The 20,226-nt window shown below is 38.6% G+C and overlaps 1 protein-coding gene and 1 non-coding gene across 2 annotated transcripts; both read right to left on the bottom strand.

Moving 5' to 3' along the window:
• Positions 1-549: 549 nt before the first annotated feature.
• LOC131775861 (zinc metalloproteinase nas-4-like) lies at positions 550-9,111 on the bottom strand. Its single transcript, XM_059091982.2, has 6 exons — positions 8,851-9,111; positions 8,414-8,587; positions 7,386-7,506; positions 3,687-3,880; positions 2,853-3,083; positions 550-2,523 (listed from the first exon to the last, which is right to left on the bottom strand). The coding sequence occupies exons 1-6, from the start codon at positions 9,011-9,013 to the stop codon at positions 2,231-2,233; spliced, it is 1,176 nt and encodes a 391-aa protein (XP_058947965.1). The 5' UTR covers positions 9,014-9,111; the 3' UTR covers positions 550-2,230.
• Positions 9,112-20,015: 10,904 nt separating this feature from the next.
• Positions 20,016-20,102, bottom strand: Trnay-gua (transfer RNA tyrosine (anticodon GUA)). The gene is given in 2 exon segments: positions 20,016-20,051; positions 20,066-20,102. It is a non-coding gene; the product is annotated as a tRNA-Tyr (tRNA).
• Between the last annotated feature and the right edge of the window lie 124 nt (positions 20,103-20,226).

Below are 20,226 nucleotides of genomic sequence, written 5' to 3'. Positions count from 1 at the left end.
TGCAGATCACTCACTCTGATGCAGATCACTCACTCTGATGCAGATCACTCTCGGGGCACTTTTCGATTAAGTGTCGTAAAACAAAAACCACAGAAAGTCAACGGCCAATCAGAGTGCAGGAAATACCTTTAAGAACCAGTGAGAACGACATAAAACCAAACAAACTGCTAAAGCGCGAGAAAAATACGAGTCACCATGTCGCGATTGGTTTGTTTTGCATCAGATTGATTGAGAGAGTGGACCAATCACAGAGCGTAGCAAAACAAAAACCAAAGCAATCCCAGATTATTTGCTACACTCAACTGAAAACTACTCTGTAAAATGCTCTGAGAAATTGTTCAGTCACAGAGGAAATCACACACCCAAGAAACCAAGTCTTGTTTTATAAACTACCTCGCCTAAGTTGACACTGAAACGAGGCTACCAGCAAACAATGTCTATATTGTTACAGAAATTATATCAGTTATGTTTGATTTCTTTTTTCTTATGTAACTGTTGTATAAAATGTCAGGTATACCATAAGAAAATTGCAACAGTTAAAACAACGAATTCAATATTGTACATCATTTTATTCCTTTAACCATGAGTGAGTTAATGAAATTAAACATATATTATTTTAACACGACATCTCATTCTTTCCATGCCTATATCCATACAATAAACTAAACTATTTGTCTTTCTTATAACCTATCGTTCGAGAATGATAAATTTTGGATACTAATACTGGGTTGAATGGAATTACGATTTTTGGCTCATAAATATCCATTCCGTAATTAACGCGATATTATTTTTACTCTTCCCATCAACTTTCTTAGCGCGTTTACATATTGACATTTCAACTCAGAGAGGATGTCAGTTTATAAGTTACCAAGTTTAGTATGAAATCAATAGACGGTTGAAACTGCCTTGACGGCAATAATAAAAGAAAAAACGAAATTATTATTCTTAACATGTGGAAACAACTATTAAGACAAAGAAAGGTTCTTGTTATCAAAGTGCGTTGTTTTCTTTAACTCTAGTGCACAACGAAAAAAAAGGGGTCACACTAGATTTCTCTTTCAAATTCACATTAAAACCCGGGAGTGAGAGCCAAAAATTTTGTATAATAAAAGTGAACATTCAATAATTTAATGTTGTCTTTACAGTATACATACAGAAGATTTCGAGTCTGTTCCGGTTAAGACAAAGACTCAGGCGTGGGTGAAATGCGTCATAATAATTGGCAATGATTACAGGAATGCTTACAAAGCAAAACCCACTCTGATTTCAACACACGGGCGACTATCACCAAGTGAAGGGTCGTACGTGATGTTGGATATCCTACGCCTCGCCTGGAAACTTCCTTGAATTGTCGTAACAAAACCCTTGATTACATACCGCCACAAAATTTACAAGTTGGCCAAAAATATTGTAAATCCCTTAAACAAAAGCTTATATCGAGTTGGTGGACCTAGCCGGGAGGCAGTTGTCAAAACCACAGGATAAAGTGGTGTGAATAGAACTTGTTGCCAAGAATAACTTTGGTTTGCATGCTCATCGTTAGATACTTAAAATTGAAGGTTTTGGCCTAATTTTACTACATCGCCTACGTTAAACCCCGATTGATATGGAAATCCAAGTTGAACGTTTCGCCAGGACAAATGATAACATAGTGTAACAAGCCATGATCACGAAAACATAAGTGTCGCCTCAATATTTTAAGTCATGGAAATATTTAGAGGGCCATTAAAATACCCGGAAAATGCTGCGATGTTCTTCATTTTTAATTCGCCGGCATGAGGCCAAGGTCGATGGGATCACGGGTTATTTACACGTTCAAACCGCAGCTCTCCAAGCACATGCGTTTTCGGTGTTTTTTTGACGCCCTGGGTTTCCTGTATAAAAATTAATTGCCTTTCATCACCGATGTTGAATATACTTTGTCTCTTGAAGGTCTATAAAATTGTCTTCATTGAAATTAAAGAGAGCTATCCCTATTTTCTGTACAAGTCAGTTAGATCTCAAAGCTCCACTCGATGACTGGATTCAGTGCCTTTCCAAAGACATTGATTAATTCTTGCGACGTGTAATTTGTCCTCATTCAGTTTTTTGTCGCACGCGAATGAGGATTCCATGTTAGGTCAGGCGGAACCATTAGCATAGGGCTCAAGCTGAGCGATCCACGCAGATACTAGATGCTACAAAAACGCTCGCGCACCATTCACCATCTCAAGCGTTCGCGGCTTTTACTTCAAGTGTCCTCTCTGTGCTTTTTAATTGTTCGATTACATATCACAATGTCACAGTACTGCCATACAGGCCTTTTAAGTGTCGTGTAGCACCATGGCCGCGCGCGTTTACCACGAGGATTACGACAATAATTGTGTTTACCCAGTCCCTCTCTATTTTGGTTTCGAATTTTCCTCTCTTCGGGATCATGCGGCCATCTTTCATTCCATGGCTGGCACATGACGCCTTTCTCAGTGTAGTTAAGCTGTCCTCGGTATTCTCTTCCATCTCCCGATGTACTATTGAAGCACGTTTCTGAGGAACAAAGATGGTGTTATCTTCGTTAGCTTTGTTCAACTTCCATAATTATTTTAGATTCAGAGGCGTACAAAAGTGAAGTAAGTTACTGGAATAGAGATAGAGGAGATAGAGCTTAAGCCGAGAATTTTATAGGACAAGAGAGATTTAAAAACAATCCAAAGCAATAAAATCAAGAATATTAGATCCTTCTGCACCATGGCATTAAGCGTTTTGCTTTGGAATAACATACCCCTCCTTACCACGCAAAATTACGTGAAATTTGAATTACTTCCATTGAATGAAAACATTATTAATTTAATTGTACTTTGCCTCATTCAACTTACTCGATTCCGTTGATGGTAATTTATTGCAATTGTACATGGCATGAACTTGTGCGACATCAATCCACGATAGACTCCTACGTTGTCCGATCTGGGCCCCAATCCTCCTTCCCTTTTTCCGAATTCTAATGGTTGCTTTTCCGTTTTTACTGAAAAACTTTGTTCCATAATGCATGATGGAGAAATAGTCATATTCGTAACCCATAGAATCCATTACCTTCCTTGGCATCTTATCTAGGAAAAAGGAAAGAAGTAATTTTAGGGTTTTTCACTTCAACTTACTTTGACCGGCAACTTAGGAGTTTATTAAAACATTCAAACTCCCAGCTTGTAGAATTTGAATCTACTAGTGTTTTTAAGTCTAATTGTGTGAGAACATCAGTGTTATTGTCGACGTAGAAATGAATTTTGTTTATTTTAAACCCGTCGTTAAAAACACATGGCCAGTGACGCAGTTGTACTCAGATACTTGTGAGAGTTTTCGTATGATCCTTAGACAAGAGAACATCAGCCCTTACTAGCTCGTGCTACCGATTTTTACTTTGGAGTCTGTAGTTCCCTTAACTCAGTGGTAGAGGGGTACTTGATATAATCAGGATTCCATAGAGTTCGATTTTCAAATGCAAAACCAACACGATTAATGGAAGCAAAAGACTACAAATATTGCTCAAGATAACTCTAAATGTTGCTACTAATGGAGCTAATGATAACTATTATATTATTTTGAATGAGATAATTTGGATTTATCAGCTGAGTTGATGATGTAAACTGGTTTCCGTCAAGAGTTCCTAAAGCGTTAGCTCTTCGTCGCAGCAAATGAAAATGAACATCACTTACTAAACTGGTCAAACATGTCTGGCTGAATATTTTCCTTGAATATCCTGATGTAGTGATCACGGTCTTGCCTGCTCTGCTCGTGCCACAAACCTACAGCATGACCAATTTCGTGGATGATGGTTCCCATGAATTCACAACCAGAACCTACTGAAACTTTCTGTTCCCCTCCTGCCCGGCCCACGTACGACCAGCATCTGAAAACAAGTGGTCATGATTAGGAAAAAGGCGAACTCTAAAGCCTATTCTGGTTCTTGAGCATGGATTAGTACCCGGAGCATTTTTTTTCATCCACAGAAATGGGATGCCAATTCTTTGAAACTCATCTTGCAGTATTTCGTAAGGTTTGCTTGACGGCCAAAGTGCATTTTGATCGAGCATCGTAAAACCAACGCCAAAGGCAAAATTTTCACAAAAACAAACCTGAGCAGAGAAAATTATCCTATAGAATCTATGCCGGGAACGTAAAGTAAAAACTAGCAAACTGCTTGCAGTGCGGAAAAAACGCGTTTGAGTATCTCGCGATTGGTTCTTAATTTTGAATTTGTTTGGCTAAGAGAATGGAACCAGTTTGCTAAACCAAATCAATCGGGGATCAAGGCTCAATTGAAAATGGCTCTTTCTGGTGGGTAATCATTCTCCGGTTGAAGGAAGGTGAGATTTAAGTATCTTGCTAAAGAACGCATCAAAATAATCCTGGCCAGCGATCGAACTAATACCGAAAGACTGTAAAAAGCTCACAAAACATTCACTGGTTGTGAAATTAAATTGGTAAAACCATAGTGAGTGAGTTAAGGTTGTGACTGTTGTCCCACTAATGCTCTACCCGTTTTTTAGATAAGCAGAGGTATTTAAGTGCAAGTTTGCATGGTTCTACGTGCCAACCAACGCTTGAAGAAGATTTATGAAGAAGTGATAAGAAATTGCAACTATATATACCCAATCACGACAACTTAAAGGTTGTCAAACAACCGAGCGAACAAATCACTTACTCCACTAGCATAAAGGGTGTGGTCCTGGTGAAAACTAATTTCAAGATTCGCAGAAAAATGATTGCTTATAATTTCAAACAAAAGATGATGTGAAAAGGCTTGTCAACATCACGTAACCTCACGGAGAATGAATTGCAGTGAATCGCTCATTTAGTCTCAACGATGACAAGTCCTTAAAAATAGCACACGCAAAACTTTAGCATGCTTCTCGAATTCTCCGACCCCATGTCAAGTTCATTATGCTAACGGATCAGATTATTTTCTCATATTATGAAAAGAAACCACCATTTCACTGATATCTGTCTTTCATTTGACGAAGAATTTACTAGGACTAAAGTAAACGTCATGAACATTCATCGAGTGCACGAGGTGAATGCAAAGAACTCATGGATCGACAGCTGTTTGCCAGTAGACACAAACAAGCGGACATTGTTTTGAATTCAAGCGGACCTTTGACATATCGCCAAACAAAGCAAGATTTGGGCGAAAAGATACCAACTGATCTCCCAAAGGGTGCTCTTAAACATACGACCTCTAACACATTTGCACAGCCGGCGTGGACTTAATGTTTTGAAAAAAAAAATGTTCGGGAGAAACTCTTATGCACTGAAACCTAAGGACAGATGGCAAAGGAAAGTCATACAGGAACTTATACGTGAACCGTCTGATAAAACTTATTACTCAACTTGTTAATTTTCGCAACAAATTAATTAAATTGTCAAGTTCATCTGTTTGCCTCAGCCGAAATAAGAGAGACTGTCAAGGCTAGGCCAGATAACCTATTGTCGTGGTTTGGATAGTTGCGATGGTTTTTACGCTGCGTTTAATATGTTGTCTTACTTTGTAAAATGCTAGTCGAAAACTTTCATGGATCAGTTTACAAAACCAGCATGCCTAAACAAATTTTTTCGGTTCAGTTTGCTTTGAGTGTCTCGGCATTACCTGCAGAGAAGAGCCACGTTGCTCGGTGACGTATCTGAAAGGCAGGTTGGGACAATAGCGATGTTTTCGCTCTTTGGATGAGAGCCAATGGAGGCGACAATTTAGGGCGGGAATGACAAAAATTTATCCGAATTGCGAAATTCATCTCATTACGATTAAGATAAGGGTGAAGAGTTTGACGAAAGTAATTAGATATGGTTTCGACGAAGTGAAAACAATTGATTTTTCTTTCCAAGCGGTAAAAACAACTGATGAATAATTAAAACAACAAACGATCTTGTCACGAAGAAGATACTTTGCAGCTTTTATAGGCTTTAGACTTAAAAAACATGACAATTATATTAGCATCTTGTGTTACTCACATATAAGCCAAAAAGAACTCCTTAATTAAAGAGTGGAATAATTTTCGTGATTTCAAGCAGGCAGCAGGCGTTGTTTTTAGCCGAAAGCAGTATGATCAAGCAATCAGTGGTCACTCGCATCGCTGGCGTCTCCACGTGTATATCAGACAATACTTCACCGCAAGTTTGTTCAAGATAGGCGATTGGCTCGCTGGACATCTCAAGGAAGTAGGCCACAAAGCTGTTTACAAAGTTAAACTGTTACAGCTACTTCCCAATTTTTTCATAATATCAGCAATCCTTAATGTTTCAATGAAAAGATAAAAAATTAAAGTTTGGTCGATGGAAAAACACGGAAAAGCATACGAGAAGCGGGAACTACGTGTTCAAGACTTGATAACGCTAATGGAGAAAAAGACCTTTTTAGGGAATTGTTTTCATTCCTGGCTTCATTGCAATAAATCATCGTTTTAAAGTCTCATGTCGAAGCTTACGACAAAATCTTGTTTTCAATGCGTCGGTGAACCACTCATCGCGTTCTATAGCAAAGCGGTAGCACGGTCAAAGATGGTAAAAGGATGAAGGAAAATGTTTTCCAAGAGCGACGCGAAGGAAGCTCTTACATTTCTAGGCTGCCTTGATGTCAAAAGGTAATTTTAAGTCCTGATAAAACTTTTCATTATTATTGACATTTGTCAACAATAGAAAAACTGTCAAATGTTTGTTTGTAGTTAATTCCACAACCGGCCAGCAAATCACGGCCGTTCGCCATTCAAGGTTGGTTTTATCGCCTCGGCAATTAATCAAATCATTTCTTTATTTTGCTGTCTCTTCTGATGTTCGGCTATTGTAAGTATCCATTCATGTTTTCTTTTTTCTGTTTGCTTTGAAAGTAAGAAGGAAAACTAAGACAACACTACAATCAATACTCTTCCGGTATGTGCAGCGCACTGCCAGTAACCACGCTCGTTGCTGACCGCACTTGAATGAGTTAATTAACGATATAAATGTCATCGAGTTTCCGGACTCACTCCTTCTCTTAATGTCACCGAAGAAGAGTGTTAATGAGTTAGCAAATTAGAGTACTGAACCGCTTTTTGTGTGGTCCGCTTTTTGATGATTTTGATAGCAGGTACTTAGTGGTCTGAAGATATAAAAAGGTTTACAAAGGTTACAAAGAACCTGTTATGTCTAGAATGGCACAATAATCAGAAAAAAACGCGCTAAAACGTATTCAAAGGAAAAGTCACCCATAAAATTAGCCTACTTCCTCGCTCTTGCGGCTTTTACAATACCCTCTTTTATGTTGTCACATTTAGTAGGTAGCTGCTTGCGTGTGTTTCCCATTGTGAAAGTATTAAGAGTGACCGGAAAACACGGAATACATGAATATTTCAGTCAAAGTGAGAGGTACTAATAATCCTTACCCTCCTTCATAAACAAAGCGAATATAATCGACATCGCCGTCTCGCTTATGGCGGAAATGCAGGCACGTCCTTCTTCTCCAATGCTTTAGAGCTTTTTTAATTTCCCTCTTGGTTTTCGAGGCTATAAGAAAACAGCAACAAAGAGAAGGCGAAACGCATCATATTGAGTAGTTTTATATCGTAATTAAATTAAAATTGACGGCAATGAGGCCATTGTTGATAGAGAAGAATACAGCATCAATTAAAAGTGGACGTGGCTCCGCCTTCATGCATACACATCACTCTATGAAATTGGAACTGTGTGCTCTTCCACGGCTTCCCACTCATCCTATCGATCCTTTATCGCTTAAAATATTCAATGTCAGCACAAACTTCATTGAAAATTAAGCAGGACAATGACAGGCCATTGTCTAAACTTTAACCATCTCTACTTCGACATCCTAATGACTACATTACGTCGTGTGATTAATTGCTCAAGCTACCTATATCCACTACACATATTTACAGAGAAATGCATTCTGAGTTCTTTTGATGGCAAAAAATTCAATCTGTCGTACGCATTCTCGACGTTCATGTTTTTAAAACATTTTAGGTATGCCGCTTTTGAATTGATGACATGTTTGGAAGCAATGAAAAGCGAGGGTTCTAACTTGCTATGACTTGGCGAAAAAGGCCATAATTTACGAAGAAACATTCCCATAAGTCTTCTGTACATAACTTGTCGCGTGGGTTGAGGTTGCCCAGTAAACTCTTGGAGAATAGTAAAAATACAGTTATAATACTGGATCCCCATTCGCTCTGAGACTTGAAGTTGATTTGCGGGGGATTAAAATACTTCATTTACACTAAGAATTCTTAATAACATGGCAAAATCGTTCTCCTCCGCTTGAGACACTTTGTTCGGTTTGTTGTTTACTGCAGATCTGGCTGAGTGAAACTTTCCTAGGCTCAAATTTTTGGCTAACGCCAACTTCGAAGTAATGTCAAGGGGATGAGTGTAAGGAACTAAAACATCGGTTTCAGCTTACCTAAGTTTCTGTCTACAACATAAGGTATCACTCCGTTTGGCCATCGCGATGTCTGTGATTTTTTAACAGCTCGTCTCCTTCGGATATGTCCTCCTTGGATAATAAGGCGCGTTTTCCAGTCTAAAACGATATCTCCCTGGTATAGAGTCCATCCGTCAAAAAAAGCCTTATTACCTGCAAATATTCCAGTTGGTTAGATATTACTTTAGAGGTTAATTAGGGCAGATAGTAAAGAAAAGAGCTCTTAAGTATGGATCCCGCTCTTTTTTCAAAAGCTATCAATTGCTCCAAACGTATTCCGCGGCGTTTGACACGGTCTACGCGCAATTTACTTTTGTGGTTAGCGTTAACGACGACGAGCGGCAAATCAAAGGATTTTCTGCAAGTATGGAGACATAAACACAGCTATTCAAAGAACGGACAGAAGCCGTGCACACCTTTACGGCCAATCACTTCTTGATTTACTTCCCAGGGCTCGAGACCAACCGAGCCATCGACAAGACTAGAAGTTTTCTTTTTGTCGTCAAGGAGAATAGGAATTGCCGATAAGTAAACGATATGCGCAAACATTAAACCAAGACCAAAACGGTGAACCAACATGGCTCCTGTGCCTTACGGTAGCATATGGTACGCGTTCAAATCAATGAGAAAGGTTTGCGCCGTATTCAAGATTCAGTTTGCGTAGTGGCGTCACGGGCATTCCATTTAAATAGCTTCTATATAGAATCGGATGAGGGGGCGGTGTTACTAGTTAAACAGAAACACCACTGCCCGTCAGTCAAGCTGCGACTGGCTAATTGACAGTCAATTACAATTTACAGTTGGCTACGCTGGTTTTTCCCGACATGGAATTATGCTTCAGTCTTCTCACACGACTAGCAGCCGCTGTCTTTTAGCTTTCCGATGAACACATTGGTAAAACCCTTCAGCAATATAGAATCGAGACCTTGAAGATTGATTGATTTCTGGCATGGGATGGAAGTGATTTAACTGATTTCCTTGGATTAGAGAAGCCGATAAAGTCCTGTGGTGCTAACAGTGGAAACCCATTATCACTGCATAATACCAGCCTCGCGAAGTCCATGTTTTGCCAGCACGGTTTAAACTCCTGTGAGAGCTAAGCGGTTAGGATGTGTTCTTTTTGGTTTTTCTTTCCTCGCCCGCATAAGGTTCTACGATAACCGCAAACGGACGCTCGGTAGCGGAGGCACGGAACAACCTGCGCAATATCAAAAGGATTTTATCACCGGTCTCGAGAGCGAGTGGGAATGATTTTATCACAAGTTTAAAAACGGTCACTTTGGATAACATTTACTGTGACCACCAGAGTGTGGCGAGTTAGAGTAGTGCAGCAGGGGGACACAATAGTTGTAATTTTAAGATGACCTCCTTGTTTATATACTGCAGTGACAGTTGGACGACTAATAAAACACGCAAACCAATGGGCATTGTCAACAGCAATTACAGTTTATCTACGCTTGTATCGCTGGATGGTACACACTATTTCACCAGTTTGCGTCACTTTGGTGACTTGAAGTCTCGAGGGAAAAGTACATCAACAATTGTAAAGGAGAAAAAAACATAACGTGAGAGCTCACACGTGGTTTTAATTCCAAATTTTTCATGCTGTTAACTTCAGTACAAGGCCCCCCGCGTTAAACTCTTTATGTCCCCCTCTAACATTTTCAAGCTATTTCAACATGCAGGAATCGGAAATTTTTGCGTCCCCTCACGAAACGGCTAAGAAGGCTTATTCTGACTTAAGATTTTCGCAGCTTGAAGAAGTTGATTTACATTTACGTGCCAGAGGAATGTAACTAGCACTTGTGTTGATTTGCTTTTCTTTACACGGTAAGCTAGTTGTTCGGATGCGATATGAAACGCTCGGTCTCTCACGAAGACATATCCCCGCTATAAATTAACGAAGTTAGACCTAATCAAAGAGAATTGCCCTTGAAGAAAATGACTACTTTAGCAAGAAAGATGATCCGGAATCAGTGACTCGTAGAAGTGCTTTTGTTGTGTGGTCTTTACGTTCTTAGTGATTGACATAAGTATGTGATAAATTGCTGAAGTGTTGAGCTGTTAATGGATATGTAAATCGCCTTTCCAAAACGCGCACTGACTGTTTCTTAAGTTGAACGTTTTACAGTAGTTATTGCCGGATTACTCTCGTTCAAATTTACATCTGAAACTTTTGCCTGATCAGTTTGCTTGAGAGATAAATCATCCACCCTCTTAGGGAATGAAATGATCGTGCAAATCATTCTACAAATACTTCATGTACATGTATGTCTTATCAGTTCCGCACTTACGAAATCATTTCAGCAGGCAAAATAACTCAGCAGATTACAAGCTTCAGATAGTAAAAGTGAGTCACGGAAATTTGAAATTTCCCAAAGATAAGAAGCTTTCAAATCTCGTTTCCTTTCATGCCGAGAGTAGAATTTTTGAAAGATTCTTTGAAAGTTTTTGCTTCCAATTTTCTCCAAAATGCAACCTTGCGAAGGTTCGAACGTTGCTCGTTTTAATTAATGTGCCATAATTGCTGTTGATTCTCGGTGCTTATTTACTAAAGACAGCAATAAATATTATCGAAATGGTTTAAGTTTTCATGTTAGTAAGGGTGAACAGCAGAAAAGTAATGAGATTTTAAGAGATCCAAAACTTAGCTGGATCAGGCTGCGATTTTTTTCCTGCTTAGCAAGCTTACTGATCCAAAGACGAAGAAACACTTGTGAAAACATATGGCAAGTATGTAATTCTAGAGGCCTTTGTATGTTTTGCTGCCTTGATTTGTAATTGTCATGTCAAAGAAGTATATTTTTGGTGGATTAGCCCTGTAGGCGCTTGGCAAGAGATTTCTTTTGTAAATATCAATTATTGAGCTATAAATGTCATCCAATGAAATGCGGGCTTCTCTTCATATTATCCAGCTTTGCTGTTTGAGTAGTTTCGGATTCCCTTCTGTTACTAACATGTGCCATTATTATGGGGGGGAATGATTTGCATTCAAGGTGCTTTGGTGAAAAGTTGTTTCGGCTAAAACGCTTTCCACGTGACAACAACGTGTTCGCTTATCTTTAAACTCCCTGCTGACTATCGTGTGTTAGTTTACCTCAAATTAATTTATCCGAGACAATTCACAGTTCCCAAGCAGAGGGAAGCTATTATTTTCCATACGGTTTTATCGCGCAGGGTAACAAAAGAGAGATTTTTAAAATCTCGTCGATCGATCCCCCGTTGTTGTGCCTGTAGAAGGTGGGTCACTCTCGAGAGTAGCGTGGCGGAATGCACGACTCGCCATGTTTTGACCACTTTGTCGCCGGCACTATCAGAGTTCGCGAAAACCACAAAGCGAGAAAGTCATATCTATCGGCATTGTAATCCAATTACTCACTAGTTTTCGTCGCATGAAGCGACGAAGACAATTGATAATTGCTTGTCCAACACCTTCATCCAACTTCCTCCTAACTATCTATTTTCTTGGCTTTAGATTTAAATTATTTCGCGGGATCAGTTTGCTAGGACATTATATTCCGCTGTCTTTTTTCATTGGTTGGGACTAAGAAAGATTTCAATACTGAGACCACGAATTTTCAAGGGCGCCTAGTTTACGTAATCATTGCTTTACTGAGATCAATCTTTTGTTACCTAAATAAAACATTTGAACGAGCAATAACAAAAATTTAGCAAAAGAGTAAAAGGATATTGGTGTTCCGCCCATGGTAACTGTACAAACCCATATTTGAGCATAACCACTTCACAATGGAAGACCAGCAATAAAGTTTGCAATTTGCAACTTAAGATATCTGTTGTTTACATTCGTCGCTTTTCAGTCGCTAGATACACGAAGCAACTCGATTAGGACACTCGATAAATTTCCCTAAGGTTAAAAGGGTAAGAATTGTTTATTGATCACGTAACATCTCGAGAACTATCAGATTATTTCGATAACCTTCTCGTAAATTCCACGGATTTTTAGATGAGAATATTTACGCTGGTATAATTGGATCATTCTTAGTTATGCAGTTGCCCCTGCATGATGGATCATGAACCAGCCACGCAGGATAGGAAGCTCTTTATACGTGACCATGTCCAAAATTGGGGTTAAGTCAGAAAAATTAGTAACACAGGAAATCCAAAAATACCCATTAAATAATAAATGCGAGTGGCATTTCTCGGTTTTGCCCTCCCAATTGATTTACATAAAAAGCTGAGGTGGATAAAAAAAGTTGTTAAATGAATTGAATCGATCACAAAACAATTGAACTCGATCCTTCTAGAAAATACGACTCTCACTCGACGACTTCCGCTGACATTGACTGGGGGTTTGATGTACTGCTCTTCGTTTTTCAAGAGAACATCTTTCATGCAGAGAATGATATTTAGAATGTACGAGCAAGACCATCCAAATTGCAGTATTTTGAATAAAAATCCTGAAAAGCAGTTTCTAAAGAAACATTCTTTTGTGTTCAAAATCCACGATAATTTGGTGTAAGTTTCTTTGGAGTATATCACCAGAACAAGTGTCTTCCACATTCTCCTCCTGCACTCTCACCAATGTCCATGAGGTTCAACTATAGCTTACTGAGTTACGTTTTTACAGCGCTGAAGTAATACTTGTAGCTACCAAACAAACCCCTTTTTTATTTTTTTGCTTAATTTGTCATCTTTTGTTTTATGAAAAGTAAAGGTGCACGTAACGCTTAACAATTCCTGAAGATCTCTCCTTGGCAGAGATGAAAGATACCTCAGGTTGTCAGTTCAAACTATGGAATGGATTTGGCTCGAGTATCCAATGTAAAAAAGAGCACCTTTGAAAAATGTTAGGGTTACTGGTATTTCACAGCTTAAAATGCCTATCTAACCGGCAGAAATATATTTTTTCCACTCACGAAAGGCAAATAGAGTTTTGGAACATCAATAAACATAATATTTCAGTTTTTACCATTGTCAGGAGACACCAAACTCTCTGAAAAGTTTTTGTGGTGTTTTAACTGCACTGTGTCAGAGAGGAGTCTTGAAATGTTTATCGGAACGCTTGGTTCAAAGGACCTGTCGACTTTAGCGTGTACTTTAGTTCTCGAACGTTCATTCATTACAAAAGAAAATCATATCAGCGGAAGTCGTTTGAAAGTTCATCTAAGAGGACGCTTTGGCTCCGTCTGCTCTAACTTAAAACTAAAATATGCATGTTTAAACTCTTCCAAAGCTTATCAAGATAGTTTCAATTTCTAGTTTCTAGTCTTATTCTAAGGCGCAAATAGTCCAAACTAGAACAATAGCGCTTATTTTTATAACACGAAACTCATCCTTGAATAAACAGAGCGCTATCCTCGGCATAACCAATTCAAACAAAGGATCAACGGTGATGTTTTAATAAACCACGAGAGAAGACAGCCATGTCAGTATAATCCACGAATGAAGTTATATTTTGGCAGCCTATTACAACTTCCTAAATTTATTTAGAGCATCCTCGACCACTGTTTTCTTTGGGATTCCGCTTCATTATATAAATGGCGGCTCATCCTTCCATACTGTGGCGTTTTCTTGGTAATTTTCTAACATCCTTTCACGAAACGTTAATACGTACCGTTTAAATGTCGGAATTAGAAGAAATTTCGGGAATGAGACATTCTTGTAAGTGTTAATCGATAAATATTCGTGCAATAATGATTCATTGTGGTGTGAAACAATTGAAAAATCGTCGGCTATTTTAAAGGAAAGAGCGATATCGCCTTCTTGGCAATTCATGTGGCCGCCATAAACTTTTTCAGAGGAAAAGTTAAAATGGCGATCAGATGGACAAGCAGAAGTGTTTATCTGAGCACATAAGAAAAAGCAAACTATCAAAGATGATTTTACGACAAGCTAGAGTCAGTGGTATAATTGTAAGGTTCGGTAGTGGACAGTGCATACCCACTCTACACGCCAAATGATTTGAAAAGTGTGATTTTTACGCCGGCTACAGTGGTTATTTTGGCAGGTGAAGGCACCCGACAACAATTTGTTGACAATTTTAAATCATCATCAAATTTTAACACATAATCGGCTGAGGCCGAACTCGGTTAACACCCACTTTAAGTCGCCACTTTTACCGCGGCACGTGAGGTCAAAAATGATAACACTGTGATAATATTTACCATCCCGCAAGAGTCTACGAAAGACACCGCTGGTTTTCAACACTGCAAATGATTTAATAATCATTTGCGTCAACGGAAGCTATAGAGAATCGACCAGAAGGCCGCCATCGTTTATAAAACTGAGAGCGTTAATTGTTCTGCCGAAAGTGTTTCAGTTGATTGTGCCGATATGAAAATGGTTGAAAATCTTGTTTTTCATTGAAAGATAAATCAAACGCTCTTGGCAGGGAAAAATTACTTCAGACTAATATTATTTGGGGATTAATTCATTTAGTGGGCTTGCTTAGGCAGGCGGTGTGTTTTTTTCTTTGTCTGAAGGTCTAAAATGCCGTCTTAATAATTTCGCAATTTTTTTTGAGACACACGGTGAAGGAAAGGGCAGTAGTAAATTGTAATCATAGTTGGGATTCTTAAGATTTCTTAAGCTGAAATCAAATGGTTTCTATTTGTTTGAAATACTCGAGAGATTGATTTATCTTGCCGCGCACAGCAAGCGTGCAAACAGCACTAATGTCAAGAAATCACGAAATCTTTCAACTCTGCCTAATAAACCGATAAATGTCCCTCTAAGAGTTTCTGCATGAAACAACCACTTGCTGGCTATTAAGCATATTTTGCCAAGGTCTTATTCAGTGTTTGTGTAAAGAGAGTTAGAGAAAGATTGAAGGATTGTAGCTTTAGCTTCCCACTTTTTCCTTAATATAAAATGGTGAGAAACACTGTTCTTGTTTTCTCGACAAAATATCAAACTTTGCGTGGAATTTTAAGCTGCGTCATACCAATTACGCTGATTAACCCGCTCTTGTTGTTTTACTTCCGGCTCTGGCTAACTATTTTAATGATGGACCAAATGACGCGTCGTGAAGGACCATTGTCATTTGTACTAAAATCTTCTAAACTTAGAGAAATGGCCTGTTTTCTCCCTGGATTATTTTGGAGGTTTGTTCGCTAGTGATTCTTATTTTGATAGTCATTCACTTCTCGCCCCACCCCTCCTATCCCTAATTAACGATGGACGGCAGTACTTTCCGAAATCGCGGCTCCCTTTAATGCGCCTTGTCTTTTCTTTTACTCTTCTAAGTGTGATCGAGAACAATCATTAAGGCGTCCCGTCTGTTCTCTTGCGGAAACGCAGAAATTAATTTGAAATTAATCATTTAGATAATTTGCCTTTCACAAGATCCGTCCCTCTTACCCTCTGATTGATTCCTATCTGAACAGAGGTGAATTTACCAGGCATGCCCAAATTTAATGGTGCATATGAAATTAAACTGTTACAGAATGTAAACGAAAGTATACGCACGGAAACATACATGCAGAGAGGAAATTCTTGAAGAACAAAGCGTTCTCTACAAGTGACTATACAAAATGAAGATGCAACCAGAAAAACAAGTCTAAAATTGATATTGTGAACTGAGGTCTGGAACTCCAACGTTTCAGAAACCTTTACGCTAGTAAAAGTTTCGAGTCAGTGACCCATAATCGTGAGTTTCATGCGAGTTGGAAAAGGTACATTGTGGAATACCAAGTTTACGAGAACGTCATTGAGGAAAAAAAAACTGAAGAAACTAGCCGGAAAGAGAGGAGCGCCAATCAATGGTGTTCGCTCTCTAGTGGTTTCTGCCCCGAAATTTTAATTTTAAGATGACTAGATTACCGGGAGCTATCTGTAGTTGTGTGGTAGAACATCCGAAGTTCTGCCAGGACTCCGTCGAAGCCCCTTTTCTACGAGTATGCTCGTGTAGTTGAACGAAAAATTCTCTTGCTTCTTCCAGTCTCCCTGTGAAATGACTCGTAAGCTCGACAGAAAAACTAGAGTATCAGACACATAGAAGTGGAGTTCTTGCAACTGTGAGCGCGACAAGAAGAAAAATGTTCCATATGATATCGATGAAAATACTCTACCTCGCTGGCTTTTAAATGTGGCCCCACTGATCTACACCGAAAACCGCAGTGATAAAAAGACAGCCATCGCCTTCCATCATACGCTTAAGTTTTCCCGCCAAAAGTTGCTAGGGCGCAGCGTGACAAAGTGCACTTAAGTACCTGTTAGTTTTGTTAATTTTAACCAAAATTTATAACTTTACGAAAATTATTCTTTTTTTGAAAAAAAAAATATGATTGCGTGCTACTAAATACTGACATTTGCTCATACATGTCTCAACATCCAATTAATCACTTATGCGTTGCGAAAATTATTCGGTCTAAGAGAACGCATGTGAATCTCTATTGTTTTGACAGAATAGTGATAAATCGTTTAATTTTGTCAATAGGGTTTTTCAGATCAACGCCAAAAATAACAACATTGTTATAGTTTTTAAGCCTTAAAGGTCAGCACAAAATCAACATCGCGTGGGGCTGCCCTCTTTCTTCTCGGAAGGAAATACATGTACAGTTCCGTTAACAATTAGATCGGTAGGAAACGATCAATCTCTTTCTGAATTGCCTTTGTAATTAGATGGACCTAGCTTACACCAGAAAGAAAGAAACTTTGACCTTACAAAAACGCCTGCAGCGCAAGTAAAATGTTGTTTATTTGGCTGCCAAAAAAACAGTTTGCCGAGTTATTTTTATAACTGATAACTTTAATTTGCATCTGTTAATTTATGTTTTATATGGTGAAGTTTAAAACTGGGCGTTCAGTTTTCTTATAAAACGCTGCGAGTTATCAATTCTGTTTCTCGCACCGTTTCTAGAGTTTTTCAAAACGACATAAACCCGATCTTGGATCACTGATATCAATACTGTGAAATAGAACAAGTTACTTCTCTCTCTTAAGAGAAAACGAAAGGGGAGAGATTAAACAGGAGACCCCAAAGTATCTAATTATTGCTAATTAATAACAGTAGACTAATTAATAACAGTAGAAAACTTTACTGATTCCATCTGCTTGGCTTCTAATATCCCACAGCTTTAAATTTTTACTAAATAGTAAGTCCTGCTCACGTATCCTCGATACGTAGTTTGAAACTATAAATAGCAAATTAACTTTTACAATAACCCACTTTTTGATTGGTATTTTCACAGTATAAACAGAATAAACTTCCACAAAAACGTCTCTATAGATACCATGAGGATTGCGTCATTTCCCTAACTTGCGTGCAAAAGTGGAAACAGAGCTTTTTTTCCGATGGGAACGAGTTTTCTTTGCGTGGTCGGATTATTTTCAATTCCCTGTTGCGAGAATTGCTTTATTGATTCCCTTGATGAATATTCTTCGTGGGAAATTGTACCTTACGACAACCTCCACATCCGTTTCTTAACCAATGGGCATGGTTGCCGGAGATGGGAAGGGCTAAGATTGAAATTTTTGGAGCACATTTTATATCAGAGAGCCACAAGGTGACTCAACGAATCCAATAAAAACAAGCTAAGAAACAAATGGTAAAAAGTCAAAGAGAATGCGAAGTCGAATTCTGTCTATCAATAATACAACCACAAATGCATAGTGTCTATTTATAGCTCGTCTATGAGTATTAGAGGAATAAGGGTCAAGACAGTTTACCCGCATGGCAAGAAAACGCGATTATTAGTTCCTGATAACAACGTTCTATTCTAGACTGATTTCATGCAATAGTTTAACTGACTGCGTTGATCAGTGTACAGCCAGTATACATTTGATTATAATAAATGAAAAATCTATTAAAAACATTTGTTAAGTCCTTCACAGTTTATACATTGTCTCCTTCGATTTGTGGACCTGGCAGCACATGGTTCCTTCTGCTGACAAAACAAACTTTATATTCTTGCCACAGCTCTTCCTGAATACACAGTCTAACACAAGGAAAACAAAACGGACATTTTTGAGGTTCAGGTCATAGACCCCCGGAATGAAACAGCTGCTGATGTAGTGTGCCACCAAAGTGTCATGTGCTCAAAAAAAGGCATACGGAATATTTGGAGAGTTTCGAATGAAAAAATATTTTCTTATACCACCATTCGCGTCGTTTTCCCGTGCATTTTAGCCTTGCCTTCCCTGATGCGTTTAAGGTAAAAACCACGTGGTTGCACAAGCCAGTAGTGACGAGACAGGGTGGAAGATGCGCTCAAGCGCGCGGAGCTTCTAATAAGTGTTAGACCTTGTATGTCGCATAGTGATGCCGTTTTACATAGATCATTGTCTACAATGATCATGTGGCCGATTATCTTCCAAAGTCCCTATATGTGTGAGGTTTGTTGACAGCAAAACATCGCTCAAAAGACATGCAGCCCTTAATAAGATGCATCTATTGAACTCAAAATTGAACAAATTAGGACGAAATTTTCAGAAAATGTCTATGAATCTTTTAGAAATTAAATCTGAAACAAAAATCACAAAAACGGCGAAAGATTACACCGTACATCGACAATTGGACATGTTGGAAAAAAATTGTATAAAACAGCAACCTTAAGGTGTTTTATTGAAAGTAAAAACGAGTAGAAACTCAACCTTTATTGCCTTTTTGTCTAACCTGTGAAATTTGGAAAATTGGAATTAACTATACTTTATATACCGCATAAGTTACTTATATTCGTATAACAGTTCCCGCAGTGAGTTGAGCGTAATATGCAAATGATTTCGCTTTAAGACCCTCTTCCCAGCAGAAGAAACTCCAGAAGTTTGAAGAACATTAGAAACTTCTTTACAGAAAGGACGAAGAGTAGGCGAAGAATTCGCCCGCCACTAAGCCTTGAAATGCTTGAAACCGAGAAATAGACTTCCTAAACCGCTCGCGGTCAAACTTCATGATTTTGTACTTTACTAACTTTTAAAATGGCGACGTGTTTTACGCATCCAAGGATCAAACCAGCGATCAGAACCGGCTCGAGAAGTAATGCACTGGAAGAGGCCGGAAGGAAAGCTGGTACGACCCAGTGCTAATCGTCCATGTTTACTAGATACCAGTCATTCACGGTAAGTGGCCGCCATCTTGAAATGGGCTCTAAAACAAAAAATGTCCTTATTTGTTTGACATGAGGGCCTCAACTTCTTCAGGGAAATTAAGTCGCCCAAACGCCAAAGCTAAATACATATTTTGGGGGTCTTTTTTAGCATCAGCGCTAATAAGATGTAGGCTAGAGCCCCACTCTCTAACCTTGCGATCTTTTTCCGACTACCAATCCAGCTAAAGTTGAACTATTGAATGATAAGAGTGGTTTATGTCAAATCCAATTCTTGAAATGCGCGTAATCCAAATAAATTGCTCCTGTCATTGCGAGTGGCCATTTGTTGAAATTATACATTTACACTTTTTAGGATTTAGCTTAATATCGTTTTATCGACATTTTCAATTCATATACTTATGATGGCGTTGCAGCGAGAGTACGTTTATCTCTGGTCGGAGTAAAGATAATAGTGATTTTAGCATGTAGAAATATGAAATAAAAATCTCAAAACTAAAAAGAAAACAAATATTGACGGAAGTCGAAAAAAAAAAAAGAAAAGAAAAAAAGAATCACTCGATGAGGAAAAAATTTCCTTCGAGCCGGATTCGAACCAGCGACCTAAGGATAACAATCATGTACTCTACAGTCCTCCGCTCTACCAACTGAGCTATCGAAGGAACCACATGTAAAAGCGGGAAAATTTAGTTATTTAAATAAAAATAAGATCGCCTTCCCTGGGTGCGAGCATAGATAAATCTTCTTAAGTAAATTAACAGTTTCGCCGAAATGTAACGACTGTAA

This window comes from Pocillopora verrucosa, chromosome 9 (assembly GCF_036669915.1).
Source record: "Pocillopora verrucosa isolate sample1 chromosome 9, ASM3666991v2, whole genome shotgun sequence".
NCBI lineage: Eukaryota > Metazoa > Cnidaria > Anthozoa > Scleractinia > Pocilloporidae > Pocillopora > Pocillopora verrucosa.
This window is presented reverse-complemented; position numbering and strand designations above follow the sequence as displayed.